Source organism: Pavona decussata, unplaced genomic scaffold, assembly GCF_977016875.1.
Source record: "Pavona decussata unplaced genomic scaffold, jaPavDecu1.1 SCAFFOLD_21, whole genome shotgun sequence".
In the NCBI taxonomy this organism is placed as follows: Eukaryota; Metazoa; Cnidaria; class Anthozoa; order Scleractinia; family Agariciidae; genus Pavona; species Pavona decussata.
In genome coordinates this window covers 4,002,476-4,018,660 of record NW_028145444.1, presented here as the reverse complement: position 1 = coordinate 4,018,660, position 16,185 = coordinate 4,002,476, and the positions used below count along the sequence as shown (strand labels likewise).

Genomic DNA, 16,185 nt, shown 5'->3' with positions numbered 1-16,185 from the left:
TATACTGGTTCCCAATGAGACTGGGACATGGAAAAAAGCTATCACACAACTTCAGCTTGCAAGAGCCATAGATTTTAGCTACACAGGAGTACTAAATATATGTTTGATGTAACAAGTTCTTCAATAATAATTTGTTTTATTACATCACATGTTGTTGCCAAATACTCTACCTTCCTTTACTGGGCAGACCCTTACTTTGTATGGAAAGACAGTGTATTGGATCAAGGTGAGGGGCCCTGGGGGCATGCTCCCTCTTTAATTATATATTTAAAAGAAAATAAGGCCTTTTAATACAAACATCAATACACAAAACAATGTTATGGAGATTATGTACACTAGTACCCTCAAACATAGAGAGTGTGAAAGCCAAAAGGTAAGGTGGTAAGGAATCACAAATGAACAATAAAAATTCAGGGTAAGTACAAATAGCTGCTCAAAAATGATTACTCGTTTCCATAGTCCAACAAACTATGATAGCACACAATATAAAAATATTGACTTCACAAAAGTTTTGCCCCCCCCCCCCCCCCCATCTCCCTTTACTACAGTGGTTCAGCCTTATGAAGAACTCCAAAAAACCTGTGAGCAATATTCTCTTTGATCTTGGAAGATTTCTAGTTCAGTACTAACAAGACTGACTACAAACTATCAATAGTCAAGTACAATTGAGATCAAACTTGGCAAAGGAGCACAGTATTATAGTCACACTAGATGTCCCCCTCTCCTTATCCTTTCCTTGTCACTTTAAAGCCTACAACATATCCAATAATTATGTAATTGGATTGGAGAAATATTGAAATACAAATTAAGGGGAACTCTGCTCGAAAGGCATGCCCCCCCCCCCCCCTCATAAACTAAGGGCCTGTTTGCATTGAAGAGTATTTTGTACACCAATGTGAAGGTGGATGACTCGACATAGTTTGCAAAAAGCGCATACCAGAGATTTCAGCCACTGACAATAGTAAATTACAATAATTATTGAGATCAAACTTGGAAAAGGGGCACAGTATTATAGTCACACCAGATGTCTCTTTCTCCTTTACATGTACTTGTCACTTTAAATCTACAACATATCCAATAATTATGAATTGGATTGGAGAAATATTGAAATACAAATTGACGGGAACTCTGCTCACAAGGCATGCCCCCCCCACTCATAAACTAAGGGTCTGTTTACATCGAAGTGTATCTTGTACACCAATGTGAAGGTGGATGACTCCACATAGCTTGCCAAGCATACCAGAGATTTCAGCTACTGACAATAGTCAAGTGCAATTGAGATCAAATTAGCATACATCTATTTTGAAGGTCATCTTGCAAATCAGCTGTCAATCCCTTTTATTAACAACACAAATTACACACAATAAAAAAAAATATACACAATTATACATTTATACAATAAGCACAGAGGTAATAAGCGAAATCATCAATAAAGATTTCATATATGCTTGACTTTTGATGTAAAATATATGCCTGAAGTGACCAAATATTTTTTTTGTATGGGAATATATGGAAATATATACAGTCAGTTAACGCATAGAGTGTATAAATATACAGCTCAGGCATGCAAATTGTTGTACAAGCATACAAGATATACTTTATAAGTGTAAGTAGAATGTAATTTCTGCACAACTGATTCTTAATTTATGGAACTAAGTCGCAAGTGTTCCCCCTTTTTTCTGTGGATCTGTGCTTTTGTGATAATAATATTTCTGATATTTTAGTCGACATCTACCAACAGTCCATAGCCCTGAAGCCTCAACATTTTTGTCCTGAGGTGAAATAGCAGATCATTTAGAACAGCTGGCTAGAAATTTCACTTGAGCTTTAGTTGTAAACCTAGAGACAAATCAAGCAAAGAGGAAAAAAGTCACAATACACTGTAAATCTTTATGTCACATCGTGACTCGCTCATTGTTTGCTCCTCACAATTGCCAAACTTTAAACGCACATAGCAGAAAAACGGTGAGAGGTGCGATGGGGTGCGATGCCTTAAAATCCAAGAGCAACTCTTTATTAAACAAATGGTGTAATTTTTTTTCTTGGAACCCTGACGATATAGCATCAAAAAGCAAACGCGTTCATTAATCATTGCACGTGGAGAAAAGCCGCCATATTGGACAAGCTTGCGAGGAAGTCGAATATTGACGACAATAAGTACGGAAATTATGAGAAAATACAATCACTGGTCACCTACATACCTCGTCACTTGTTGAATCCTTTCATTTGGAGGAAAAGCCGTCTACACGGTGAATAAAACAGTAAATAAGACGAAGCAATCATTCGCGTGAAGTTCCTTCCTAAAAACGCTGGTGAAAGAATACGGTGATGTGATTGGCCAATTACTGCTACCATGATGCTCTTCGGACCGTGTCCAACCACCACTGGCTTTACCACATGCCACCTTAAGCAAACAAGGGGCGGCAGACGACTCGTGCAGTAATTGTATCAGGCGTTCTTTTTCTCTTCCTTCTCCGACCGCCGACAGAATCACTTGTCGTTGTTTTCACCGCTAGGTTCGTGTATCAGGCTGTTTACAGGTTGTGCAGATTGTGAACGAGGTAAGTCAGTACATGGTTTGGCCATGTACCTGTGAAGGAAAGTTTTGCTTTTCTCATTTAAATTTCGACAGCCGACATGATATTTCAGTTCTTTTTTGTTCATTGTTCGTAGTCACGCGATATGACGTGAACGGATGTCTGAATTTGGGCCCATCCGAAATCGGCTACCACGTGCATTTGGTAGACCACTCGACTCGCGTTGGTGTTCTACTTTTTGCTGTGCTACACCGTGCTGACGAGAGCCAACAAGCTCGAAACAGCTGTCCACGGTTGCCGCATTCTGTTGATTCTCGGTTTGGTCTCTTATCATATCGCTGTCGTATTAAGTTTTCTACGCAGTCCAGCCTTGCAGAAATTTGAGTCTTTTAAATAGGTCATTATCGAAGTTTTTCTTTCGTATCGTTCAACCAGTTCTGCTCGTTACGTCTTATCGGTGAAACTAGACGTCCTCGTCCATGAATAATTTTAAAGCTTTTAAGTATGAACCAGTCCTCTTACAATGTCTTGTTGTAGTAACTGAATACCCGGCCTGTTCGCAACTGTTCAAATCACGGAGTCACCGAATTTTGAAGTGCAGGCTCCACTGGATCGAGATTTCAGCATAGCGAATTTGTGCCACAGGATCGAATGAAGTACATCGATTACGAATGAATAGTCGCCCCAAAAAACAAACTTGACAGGGAAAATTTTAAAATTTGCTTTGGATTTTTCTCACGTCATCGTCAGAGTTTGTTTACATGCCCAGCAAAGATATATACAAGTTTGGGTAAAGATTATACGGTTGCAGGAGACAATTATTTCATTTTAGTCACGCAAACCTGTAGTAGCTGTAGTACAGATACTACTGTTATTACCACAGGGCCCAGAGGAGTCAAATTTGATGTAAATTCCGGCTAAATTCCCTGGAAAATTGCGGCGCAAACCGATTTTGTCACACAATGAAAACACAAGAATGTGATGTCATGGGATCTTATTACGCGTCTGTTAAACCCCCATTAATCATCACATTTACAATAAAAACGCGTCAATTTTTGCAAGTGCCTCTAAAATAATATTCTCTTTACACACAAAGTGAAAATTTAACCGGTATGCTCGCTATATCCAACTTTTGGGGAGCGATTTTTGTACGGTTTAATGGAGGATACCGGTGACAGAAATGCGTCATCAGTGGTATTGTGATGGTTTGTGTGCAGAACCGGAAGCTTTTTTCAATCACATAAAATGGGGGTGGAAGGCCTACACAACTCCTACTCGCATGTTTGCCGCTTCTATCTCGGTGTTTTGACCAATTTAGCTTCTAGCATGGTTTCAGGGGGTTACGGGGATGATTTCGATCAAGGATTTGCATGATAGTTACTGACCCTGGGGTCAATGAACAAAGCCATGAGCTCAACAGGGAATACTTTTAGGTTTGGTTTGGCTCATTTCGGTGCGTCCAGTGACAGTACAGCCTCTCTTGATATCTTTGTAAGGATACGAATGGTTTGAACCGTGTAGTTATCTTTATCTTGCAGTTGTTGTATTGTCGGGCCCGGCTATTTGTTTTTGTCTTGAGATGTTGTGTTTTGTTATTATTACGACTACTTGTTATTTGATCCTTTATTTAGCATTGTAGTTCTCAAAGAGAGCTATGCAATACAATGCGTAAAATTGAGGGCTAAATTCAGTGTGAGCTATGGCTGTTTTTTTGTCATCGCTCGCTCCGTTCTGTAACTGTGAGGTTTGTGTTGCAGGAGCTAAGTTTTACTCCTGTGTTTTGAGACGTTCTTACATGATTAGGCCCTGGTTTCGATCTTCCTATGGATCTCATTAGTTGCCGGGAATGGCTTGATTTGAGTTGCTATTTATTTTAATAGGCAGATTACCTGGTCATCACTAATCAGCTGCTGTTTTGAACTCGAATTTGTAACAGTTGACCTCACACGCACAGCATGCAGCACTATGCAGAACTTGACTTTTGTTTCCGTCACCCAGTATGCCTGTCCGTCACCAGTATGCTTCGGTCCACATTGAACGAGTCACGTGGTATCAGTTTCATCCCTTTACTCTTTTTTCTCTCTCGGTACTTCGTGCCTCGCTCGAAAAGCTTCGCTTTTCCGATTGTCGCCCTTCGGACGACGATCATTTCCCCACAGGCGGCCGTAGCTGGTTTGGGGATAATCTTTCAACAGACGTGTAATAAGATCCCATGACGCTTTGTTCGATTAGTATTTTAATCAACAAAATCGGTTTGCGCTGCAGTTTTCCCCAAAATTAGTTAGTATTGAAAAATAATCAATGTATAAATGGTTTCTGTCTCCAAATCAAAGGTGAAAACGTAAGGATTAAAGCCCGGAAATTAAAGCATCCGTATGAAGCCCCCGGGGGGGGGGGGGGGGTTACTCCCAAAACAAATGGTTAGGGGTGTGCGGCCCGCTTCCCAAAACCCTTACCCTATTTATGACCAAAATCTGCGATTTTCCGTACCCAATTTTTGACCTGACCAAAAATTTGATACCCTATTTATGACCTGATAGTGTCTGGTCAACTTCAGTTCAAAAACCCTTGGAGTCCAGCCGTGACCGGAGCGCATGACAAGCCGTTGCGGCACGTACACAGTTGCTGTAAACATCATGATGAAGAAGTAGCTTCTTCAAAAAAAAAAACAACAACAACTCAAGACTAGAGTGCAAATATTGATACCTATTTATTACCAAAATGGCTAAAATCGATACCCTATTTATGACCAAAGCAGCTGCAAAACCATACCCTTTGGCGCGGCACATACCTATATAGCCCATATGAGGGAGTACCCACCCCCCCCCCCCCCCCGGTATGAAGCACAAGATATATTCCACCAAATGTCGTTTTCCCCTGTATTTCATTCTGACTGCAAGTAATGCAATTCTATCTGGTGGTTACTTATTGCCTCACTATATCTCTGTATCTATCGATTTGGGGGCGTTAGCGATGCCGGAGGTTATCACTGCTAAAAGATCGCAGGCTTACGCACCACGCAGTCAAATATGGCCGAGTTTAAGCTGGTAACAGCTTCTTGTGTTACTAATAAAATCGCCCATTTGAACAGGGGGCTTAACTAAGGAATACCCCGCCACTCCAAACGTAATCCTGAAAAGAGTGGCTACGTGGCTACGCAGCTACGCGTAAGAGCCGAAACATTCGCTTTACACATGAATATACTCGTTCTTTACGAGCGTGCTAGCTGCGTAGCCATGTTGCTGCGTAGCCACGTAACTGCGTAGTCGCGTAGCCACGTAGCTGCGTGGCCACGTAGCCGCGTAGCCACGAACCTACGTGGGGGAGAGGGGGTGGTATTTACCACTGTATCTGCGTAGCAGCGTATCTACTCGTTTCAGGGTCACTTGGAGTGGCGGGGTATTCCCTAGTTACTCCGAACAGGGTATAATGTCTACAATAAGCACATGATTGTGACAATGTAAATAGACAATGCGCGGATGACCAATCTCGCGTTCCCAACTCAAGTCTTTCGGGGAAGTATCGGTTAGAGTTCGCAGTGATCAACCACACGCTTCCGAAATGACGATTTCACAATTCTTGGCATGCGGTGAGAACTGAAATTACATTGATTCGTATAACTAAGAAATACTGTAGCTAGACTAGCTACAATCAACCAAAATCTTACAATAAAGCAAGTAATAAAGATTTGAACTTACGTTATAATTCCTGGCTCCGTATAAATGAAAAGATGACAAAAAGGGCTCCGAAAAACTCCAGAATCTCCACAAAATATCTCAATATTTCAATCAACTTATGTAACGCAATGCGTGACAGTACGTGATAACCAGTGTCCGTAAAGCGGGGTTGACGATGTATGAGAGTTTGTCACTCGGGACACAGAAAAGTGTCTGTTGTCCGTATTAACCGGTATCCGTATTAAGCGGGATAATTTTAGCGAAAATGTATGAGATTTTCGTCGGGACAAACGAAACTGTCCGTAATACCCGGGTGTCTGTAGAGTGGGGTTCCACTGTACGCTATAAAGCAATATTTTACCACAAGAAAAATACTGAATTTTAGCTACGTATGGCAGTGCGCATGCGCGTTGACATTTCACGACTGTTCTCCCACTTCGATGCAAATTTTAGGTCAAATGACTTTCCTCAGATACGCTTTTTCTCCGTAAGACCGTACTTACTAGGATCATTTCTATAGTATGTGTCCCGTCTTTGTATCCCAACAAAGACAACTTCATCAACCGTGATGACGATGCGAAGCGTTCACCTCTGAGCGCGAAGCACGTCGCTGGCTTTGCCTTCATGGCAATCGGTCAGCGGCGATTGATGACCGTTCCTTTTCCTCCTTTAGTGGGGAACTGGAGGAGGTGATCGCATTCTGCGCAGTTGTTTTTTTAGAAAATAAGTGGAAAAGAATTAAGTAGCGAAAGCACGACAGGTACATACTGAGCGTAGTAAGTGGACCTTAAGTAAACTTGAACCCTACTTCAGATGTGAACGGGTTTAATTTCAGCTCAAGTAGCTTACTTTGTGGCCGTGTAACGCATTTCCTCCAAAGGAGCCGAAGTACACTCTCAATTCTAGTTCAGACCATCCTTACGAGCTTACTTATTATGCACTATCAAAACACATTCCGGAAACGGACGTCAATCAAACACGTTGTATGGCGGGAAATTCAGAGCACGCTAACACGCGAACTCGCAAATTTGCGTCTACTTCGCCGGACAATGACTGAAAATGAATCCGTATAGATCTTCTTCCCGAGGGATGGATGACGACAACTTTTTAGACAAAGACCTTATGTAAGTCTTCATGTTGTGTTTTTGTTTTGTTTAAATGTTCTTCAGGCCACAGACACAGTTAACATACACGTGTCTTGTTAGACAGCAATACCTTAAACCAACGCAAGGGTACCTTCTCCTGGGCAAGCGCAAACTATGTTTGATAGACAATTCTGGCCATTTCCTTCGAGCGGCACCTCCTTTTATCGGCCGTTCGAACTGAGAAGGGTGCAGTATGAGTTCGACAAACAGCAACAAATAATTGTCGATGATTCGCCGCGTAACTTGATTGGCAACCGGATTACTTTAAAAGCATACTTTGAATTATAATATGAACGCTTATCACGGCAAGTAAACATGCATGATCTCAAGTATACTTGAGCTGTGGTCATACTTAAGGTCTACTTACTCCGCTAGTATGAACTGAAACTGAAATCGGATAAAAATAATAATCTCTCATCAGTTTAAACGCACTTCAACGGAAATCACGCTATTGTCAAGTTCTCATAGAATGTCTCGGTTTTGTTTTAGAAAGGGGTGGTTCTACTCAAGCTTGTAATTTGTCAGAGCGGCTCACCAGGGCTAAATATCATAAGTAAATTGAATACATAGATTGGAGATACAAATGAAAACACGGAAAGTTGCTACTCGAGTTTCACGCACTAAGCGATCATCATCCTAAATATTCCGCGCTTGTAGATTGTGTAAATTCCCATAAGAGTTCTTTTTAATCCTTGACACATTCAGTGTCATGTACAATTTTTAAGAAAAACATTACAAGGCTTTTAATGGATAAATACTTCTAGATAAACGCCTTATTGTTCATAGATGATCATTTGTAGGTTAGTGCGTGTTGTTGTTGTTGTTGTTGTTGTTGTTGTTTTTTCTCTAGATTTTAATATTTTACTTTAATGGAGGACCTCCCTGAAAACCACGTTTTTACGTGACGGGCGCTTCCTCCTTAAAAATTATTTATTATTATTATTATTATTATTATTATTATTATTATTATTATTATTATTATTATTATTATTATTAGTGCTTCAGTGACTTATGGTCTTCAGCATGTTCGACCTCAGTACTATTAAAATTAACAAATTGCTGAACCAGTTCGTTTATTGTTTTACCTACTGTAGTCGGTACCTTGTCAGTAGAGCGGGGTTCCACCGTAATACAATATTGAATAAGAAGTCTCAGAAGCCTTTGTAGGCTTATCTAGGAGTATCCCCCTTACTTACTTACAAGAAGTACTACTCATGCGATGACTAAGGGTGCGTTCAAGTGACCCTATTCCGGAACTGGAATACATGCAACAATGACAAGAAATCCCTCCTAAGAGGTTTTAGGAGTTACTGGAGTACGAAAAGGCTCTTGAATGATCATGTGTCAGGGAAGGTTTGCAGAAATGTGCTCTCAAATTACTTAAAAAAGAGAAATCTAACAACTATTGCGCTTTTTCTTATTCCGGAATACGGTCAATCGAACGCATCCTAAAATTATAGCATGTGGCAGATTTATATCTGGTCTAGCTCTAGAAAGAAAGCTTTCACAAGGAAAACAAACCATACTCTGTAGGAGCAAAAGTAATCGTATGAAAATAAAACATTAAATCGATCTATGTTGAATTTGTACTACCAGGATGCATTGCGGAATGAAATTATCTCGTTTTTCATTTATAGACGACTAAAATTGATAAAAAAGCTTTGCTGGCAACCGCCAATCAAACCCTTAATGAGATTGGTCCGGCGATATTGCGGCTGGTCATACGTTGTAAGTGTTCATACGCTAAAAAGTTAACTTCCTGAAATTGTATCCACAGATTTCACTGGAAGTTCTTGCCAAAAACGTCAATGGCGTTCACTTGTTCTTGGCGATGTCTCTTTTGCTCCCTCATCATTCTCGGTATCTTGTCTCTTGTGCCATTTTTTTTGTTCGGTGAACAGCTAAGCAGGTAAGTTTGATATGCGACAGCAGAAACCTTTCCGGTTCTTGTTCAGCCTCTTGTTAACTCAGATCCCGCATTATGCTGTTGCACTTTTTCTGGATAGTGTTTCTTCATTTAAGTTGCACTTTTTCTGGATAGTGTTTCTTCATTTAAGTAGTAGTAGTAGTAGTAGTAGTAGTAGTAGTAGTAGTAGTAGCAGCAGCAGCAGCAACAGCAGCAGCAGCAGCAGCAGCAGCAGCAGCAGCAGTAGCAGCAGTAGAGTTCTGCGCCAGGTGGAGTCAGTGGTTTTGAAGTCATAACACCCAGGGGCTGACGTCATCGGAAGCGATAACATAATCTTAAAATAGAATAGCGACATCATATAATTTTACACTCCGGTGGAGTGGGATCTAAAATAGGTAGAATTATGTAATGAAATTGTTTTTCGTTTCAAGATCATGTGATTTTGTTATAATAAAAATGGATGTAACGTTTAGGAAGAAACTACTTTTCTACATGTAGTAGAAGAACACATTTGTTTTCCTAAACACAGAGCTGAAAAGCATGTGTAACTCAAGTGGATGAAATTGATCTGGAGGAGCAACTGCGGCCAAATAACAGGATGAATTTGCGGAAAAAATTTAACGTTTTGGTGCACGAAGAAACAATACTTTTTACACTCCGGTGGAGTGGGATCTAAAAAAAGATAGAACTAAATTATCTTTAGTTACAGGATTGTGTGGTTTTGTTGGTTATAAAAGATGTGATATTTTTAGAGATATTTTGAAGCAGAAACGAGACGCGTGTTCCGTTCCGCGTGTTTTCGTGCGACTGCTACAGTGGTTAAGGGAGGAATCGAACGTTCATTTGAACGTCAGAAACCTTTTTTGTAGCTGCATGTACTGTCGTGCTTTATCGTATTCTCCAAGTTCTGTACGAAACAGAAGCTTACCCATATTATTCTGCAAGTGTTGCATCTCCGGAAATACTGTGGGAGTCATTAGGTTCTGCTGCATTAGATATTGCAGCAGCCCCTGAGAAAAGTTGGCTTTTTTTTGGGGGGGGGGGAGTTTTTCTTGACCAGCTAATACAGTTGTTCGTAATCTACAACTGTCCTGAGTGCTTGTCTGAGTAGGTCAACAAAGAAATAGCCAAACGGCCTCCGCACAACTTTTTTATTCTTCATATATCAATCAGTTTGTTTTGGGTACATTTGTTTCGCTCGCGTCAAAATCTGTAGTTTGTTGTGTGGATTCTTGAAAAGGACCAAGTGATGACTGTTGAAGCTTATGCTTTGGTTTCCTTTGCCTTGGTGGAATAGGTTTTGTAAAATATAAATGACACTCAGGTTTCGATGATGCGATCCTTTAGTGAACAGATTCACGACCGATTATTATTGCCAGGCCTCGATGATTTGGTCGTCAATGACAATCAAGTTGCATATGTTGACATCAAAATAGTAATCTCGTTCCAGGTTTTCAGCGATACCCTTAATAAATTCAGTTGTTGGTACTGTATTCAATAATTCACTGTAAGCGGATTGCCATTGCGAATAACACCAAATGATCCTCTCCGGTGGCGGGTCTATAACGTTTTTAGAGCCTGTTGTAGTAATGATTGTACCAGACAGTTTTTCCTGCTTCGGTCATCCCTGCAACCATGCAAGTAAATGGAGGTGCAACTCAAATTGAAACTTTGGACATTTTTCTGAAGAAAATGGTATAGCTTTAAATGCAGTGAAACTCCGCGAGACAGTGTGTTTACTGCGCACGTGTCTTTGCATATGATCTTTCCTTGAAAAATCCTCTTCACAAACAGAACAGGTCCAACTCATGTCAACTCTGTCGAACCTTGACGAGAACTGAGAAAGCCGCAAATGTTTCAGATTTATATAGACTTTAACCACGGCCTATTGTTTTCGCACCTCGTCTTCCTCCTCCTCGTTTCTAGTTTTACTGAAGTTGCGTCCTCCTCCTCATTTCTACTTTTGCTGACGTTGCCTCCTCCTCCTCCACATTTCTCTACTCCTCCTTCTTTTAATTTCTATCTTCCCTCCTCCTCCTCCACATTTCTATTTCCCCTCCTCCTCCTTCTTCTCCTCCTCCTCCTCCACATTTCTATTTTCCCTCCTCCTTCTCCTCCTCCTCCTCCTTCTCCTCCTCCTCCTCCTCCTCCTCCTCCTCCTCCTCCTCCTCCTTTTTCTACTTCTCTTCCTCCTCCTCCTCCTCAACACCACCAGCACAATTCTATTGTTTCACGCCATATCGAAGTCGATATAAATCGCATCACAGGAGAGTCGGTGCCATTTGAGTTTGGGAGAGTGTTACTTAAACTTCATTTTCAACAGCGCAAACCGGCATACTTTTTAAGAGCGACATGAAGATCATTCACACTCCAAATCACATGTGCATGAACAGTACTACCTTAGTCAAGCGAAACAAAAAGGGGGAAATTTACCAGTCTTTAGTGGTTCTCAAACTCAGCGGGGTGATTTCGCAGCAGTTATTCCTCTAGATCAATTTCATCCACTAGGAAATTCTCACTTTGATAAGAGTTACTCATGATTTTCAGCTCTATGTTTAGGAAAACCACTTTTTCTGCTCCTGGCGCAGAACTCTGTTTCATACTACTATATCTGCAAATAGTAAACCGTAGTCAGTTCGTACGCAATAGATAAACTGCATCTCATTGGGGAACTTAGCTTTGAAATTCAGGCACTATTAGCAACGATTTAACGTTTCTTGTCAGGCCTCTTGACAATGGGACCAATCGACGCAGATTCACCCCGAGAGTTTATTCTACCCCTTGGCACTGCGGAATTCCAAAAAAAGATTAGGGCATTAAATTTAGATTAGCACGCCAAATGTGGCGCCCAAATATGGACAAAGATGTCCAAATTATTATTTGTGAAATAGATTATTTGAAAGCACCAATTTAGAACCACGGGAATCCTCTTGTAGATTAAACGTTTAACAGGGAAACACTGCAAAACGCTTGCTAAAGGGTTCTACTGACGATCCTGCATCAAGTGTTTTAGATAAAGTTTTCTTTTTCCAGGCGGACAAAGAAGACAAATGATGCATCCTGGTTTAAAGATGATATTGTAAGGGAGCTCCGTGAAATCCAACTAGAAATGCAAACGTTACTCATCCATAAGCAGGCCCCCTCACCTGCACTGGTCGAGCGACTAGGAGGACTTGTTAATCGCCTCGACGACAAACTACAACAAGCGAATACAACCATTGACAGGCAAAATAGCAATTTAGTTGTGTGTCCAGAAGAGTACAAAGGTACAAAGTTTGGCCACCCTTTTTACGCCGAGGGCTGGATCGTCACCAACTGCACGGATGCCAAACCACTTCGCTCTGTGATAAGTGTTTTGGTAAATACTGTTCTATACTCCAACGAAGACGAGAAGCGCATTGAAACTGTTTTGAGAGGGATTACACAGGTCTACCCAACGATTCGGGTTTATCTAGCAACGCGTAGCAGCGCTGTCGCGAAAGCTTCTAAAAAGTATAAAAGCGTTATAGTCGTTAAGGTCGTTGAAACGAATGTAGCTAAAGTATGGAACACACTGAAAAATAAGGCCTCTACTCCTTATGTGCTGGTTGCACGTGATGTTATTCACTTCACATGGCTTACTCAACTTGAGAGACAAATTCGTGTGGTCCATCAGATACCAAATGTTGCAGTTGTAGGCGGCGCGTATCGGAATCTCACGGGTCACTGGAAAGCGGGATGCGTGCAAGCTAAGCTAAGAAACTTCGTTCTGGAGTACAAAGAAGGTTATTATCACTCAAAGAATGGATGCATGTTTTGTCATAATGTGCAGGGACCTTTCGTCACCAAAACAAATCTGTTGAACCTTGATGGAAACCTTCCAAATGAAGTAGTTTTTGAAGATTGGTTTCTACGTGTTGTTGAAGATGGCAACCTGATCATGTCGTGTCCAGACGCTATGTATTTCACTACAGATTACAGTACGCATCCTAAAAGAACTAACAAGGCAGTTTGGACACCGCTGGCTAAAAAGTGGGAGCTTAATCGGGTGTTGCTACCTCAGGGGGTCAAACATTCCTTCTCTTGTAAGGATATTGGTTTCAGCTGCAATGCCCATAGCGCTTTACTCCCAGTCTGCTGTCAGGAAGAGTATGCGCATGCGTTGACATTTTTCCAGCAGTTTACTAATGCGCACAATATGACGTTTGAACTTGATGCCGGTTCTGTGTTGGGCGGTGTTAAGTTCAATGGCCTACTTCCCTGGGATTTGGACGGAGATTTCATCGTGCTGTCTTCGGATATCGCAATCTATGAGAAAAAAGAGACGATCGAACATTTCCGGAACAACGGTTACAGTTTATCTGGGTATGAGCCTCCAAAGTTTAACAAAGAAGGAAAGTTGGATGACGGCTATGTAAAAGTTACTTTTAATGGATTTTATATCGAAGTATGGGGCATATGGAAATTGACAAATACTCAGTATCTCCCACCAGAACTACAAAAACATGCAACATTTACCAAAGCAAATATTCGGGGCAATTGGATTGAGACAGCGTTTAGTCCTGGTTTGTTCGCAAGAAATCGTTACGGAAGGGAAATCCTAAAGCATTCCCAGTCGTGGTTAAAATTAGGATTTGCACATAGTTTTGTCGACTACAAGCCTGGTAGCTTCACACCTTGTGATAAACCAAAACATCACGCTTGCTTGCACAACTTTCCTGGTGATGGTGACATTCCATTTTTGGTAGATTAGCAACGCCCAGAGTGTCCAGAGCTGTTAAAGATTCGGACGTAAACTGCAACGATAGGGACCTTAAAGGGGAAGTATCACGAAAATATGATGTCATTTCACTGAAAACCCAAAAATGTTTGTCTGACAACAGAAACAAAATGTAATTGTCTAGTTTTGTTATAAATTATCACCCCAGTGCAGTAAAACTGTCGATTAGTGCCTCTGGCCAGAGACAGAGTAGGTCGGAATGGATTAAAACTTGAAAAATATTAGGCTAATGTTTTTCAAGTTTTCGTATTTTTGTTTCCAAAATGCGCTAGAGCAGAGTACGAGTTGTTCCTTTCAAGAATTGACTTGATTTCTCTCCTCTCTAGAATTATTTTGTAGCTATATGAAGGTCTTATTTCACCATTTTTAACAAAAGAGGTCAAAAGCCCCATGATACTTCCCCTTTAAGCAGAGAAGACGACGACGTCGACGGAGACGGAACTTAAAAAATTACCTTCGCGTCTTCCGAATAAATCCGTGATGATTTATACTCTCTCAGTTTGTACAATGTGGCCGAACTATCGAGGAGCTAACGCAGTAGGGGCGCCTTTAAATTTCAGAAAGAGAAAGGGAAATTAATCATCATGCGTTCACGTTCTCCATAAAACCTTAAATTCGGTCATTTCACGTTGTTATTTTGCAGAGGACGGCAAAGAAATGTACCAAAGTGTAAAACGCTCGTGCAGAGCCAGTGTTTTGCTAATTAAAGCTATTGTTTTCTGACGTTCTCGTTGACGTCGTCGTCGTCGCTGCTTAAGGTCCCTAATGAGCGCAATGGAGCACCCAACAGCCTCGGAGAATGTGGTCATAGGCTTCAACATCTTGCCAAATATTGCTGATGTTGCAAAAGAGTTTTAATGAATGCAATCATAGGTAATCTGAAGGGATTGGTTATGAAACCTGGTCATCGTCAAAGTTGATAACAATGGTGCTGCAATTTATTTTTGAAGGGTCGCAACCGTGCACAATCCGGCCCTTGCTCTGACGTTTACAGTAGCTCCAGATGAATGTCTTAATAGCAACGTTTCTGTTGTTCAGTTCCAACACATTTCAAAATCTATTGAGTTTGTGCACTGTCAAGGACAAAAATGCTCACAAAAACATATCATAAAGAAGTTTGTCTGGCTTCACAACCATTACCTTTTACTGAGTAACTTTGATGCAATTGCGTACCCGATATAACGACTGCAGGTCGAACAAGAAGGTAAGTATAAACCACGGCTACTCTTTTTTTTTTCCCAGAGAAGTCGTGTTGGCTTGGTGTTGAAACAATCGGAAGGCACGAGAGGCTGGTAGTTGTACCACGTCATAAGGAATTCTGAAATTCTTGCGCGCAATGTACAGAAGGAGAAAACGATTCAACTGATACAACGTGGTGTAAATTGGGTGAACATTACATGACCAGACTCTGTATAATTTAATTAGTTGACTAATTAGTTTAAGTAGTTTATTGTTTCGACGTGTTTGGAACCACAGATGAAGTCCGAAGTCTGATTTTTTTTTATATGAAAGTTCTGAATAGAGAGCACCGAATAAGAGCTAAAAAATCTTTGTTTTTTTAATACTAAAATATTAAAAGCCAATACCAACGAGCGACAATTGTTATTGTGCATTATTATGGGTTAGGCAAATTCAATCCACGATGAACAGGACTTGTGTGCTCCCGAGACACTGCGTCACTCCGCGCAAGCGGCAGCTTCCTCTTCGTTTGGATTTGAACTATTGCAACATTTTCTTTATCATAAGTGACTGACGGAGAAACGAGCACGCCCATGAAAATGACGGTGGTAAATCAGCGTAAATTCGACTTAATTTTAAAGTAGAATTTTCAAAACACCAATAACCATTCCTTTAAAAACTTTCATTGATGCCATTTATACAGTTAGTACGCAACTTAAGCAGTTGCGAAAAGAAAGCCTGAAAAAAATTCAGGCTGCTTAAGTTGCGTATTAACTGCGAGGATCTTTCTTCTCTTTGATCTTTCATCCGCAGTTCAAAATATATGTTTCATATATCTACATACAAGTTATATTTGTATAAATATCTGTTTTTATCTTATTGCCGCACATTAAAATGTTTGCTCGTAGATCAAAACCCAGTGTATATGACAGAATTTGTTTTCAGTTGCTTGATCAAATCTTCTTGTTGTTCTCGTATAAAA

The 16,185-nt window shown here is 40.7% G+C and overlaps 1 protein-coding gene, 1 long non-coding RNA gene and 1 other non-coding gene across 3 annotated transcripts; 2 read left to right on the top strand and 1 right to left on the bottom strand.

The window, feature by feature from the left end:
• Positions 1-1,321: 1,321 nt before the first annotated feature.
• Positions 1,322-2,324, bottom strand: LOC146486306 (uncharacterized). Its single transcript, XR_014860243.1, has 2 exons — positions 2,202-2,324; positions 1,322-1,839 (listed from the first exon to the last, which is right to left on the bottom strand). It is a non-coding gene; the product is annotated as an uncharacterized LOC146486306 (long non-coding RNA).
• An 83-nt stretch (positions 2,325-2,407) lies between these two features.
• LOC146486304 (uncharacterized) lies at positions 2,408-15,611 on the top strand. The gene is made up of 3 exons (XM_085100058.1): positions 2,408-2,561; positions 9,137-9,268; positions 12,299-15,611. Exons 2-3 carry the CDS (start codon positions 9,168-9,170, stop codon positions 13,995-13,997), a joined length of 1,800 nt encoding a protein of 599 aa, XP_084956184.1. The 5' UTR covers positions 2,408-2,561; positions 9,137-9,167; the 3' UTR covers positions 13,998-15,611.
• LOC146486305 (small nucleolar RNA U3) lies at positions 6,704-6,923 on the top strand. The gene has a single exon (XR_014860622.1). It is a non-coding gene; the product is annotated as a small nucleolar RNA U3 (small nucleolar RNA).
• Positions 15,612-16,185: the final 574 nt, after the last annotated feature.

What these genes read in the sequence shown, in the direction of transcription:
- LOC146486304 (XM_085100058.1), top strand. Translation starts at nt 9,168, where the DNA reads ATGGCGTTCACTTGTTCTTGGCGATGTCTCTTTTGCTCCCTCATCATT. An exon ending in TTCGGTGAACAGCTAAGCAG is followed by an intron (nt 9,269 to 12,298) that starts GTAAGTTTGATA and finishes TTCTTTTTCCAG; the next exon opens with GCGGACAAAGAAGACAAATG.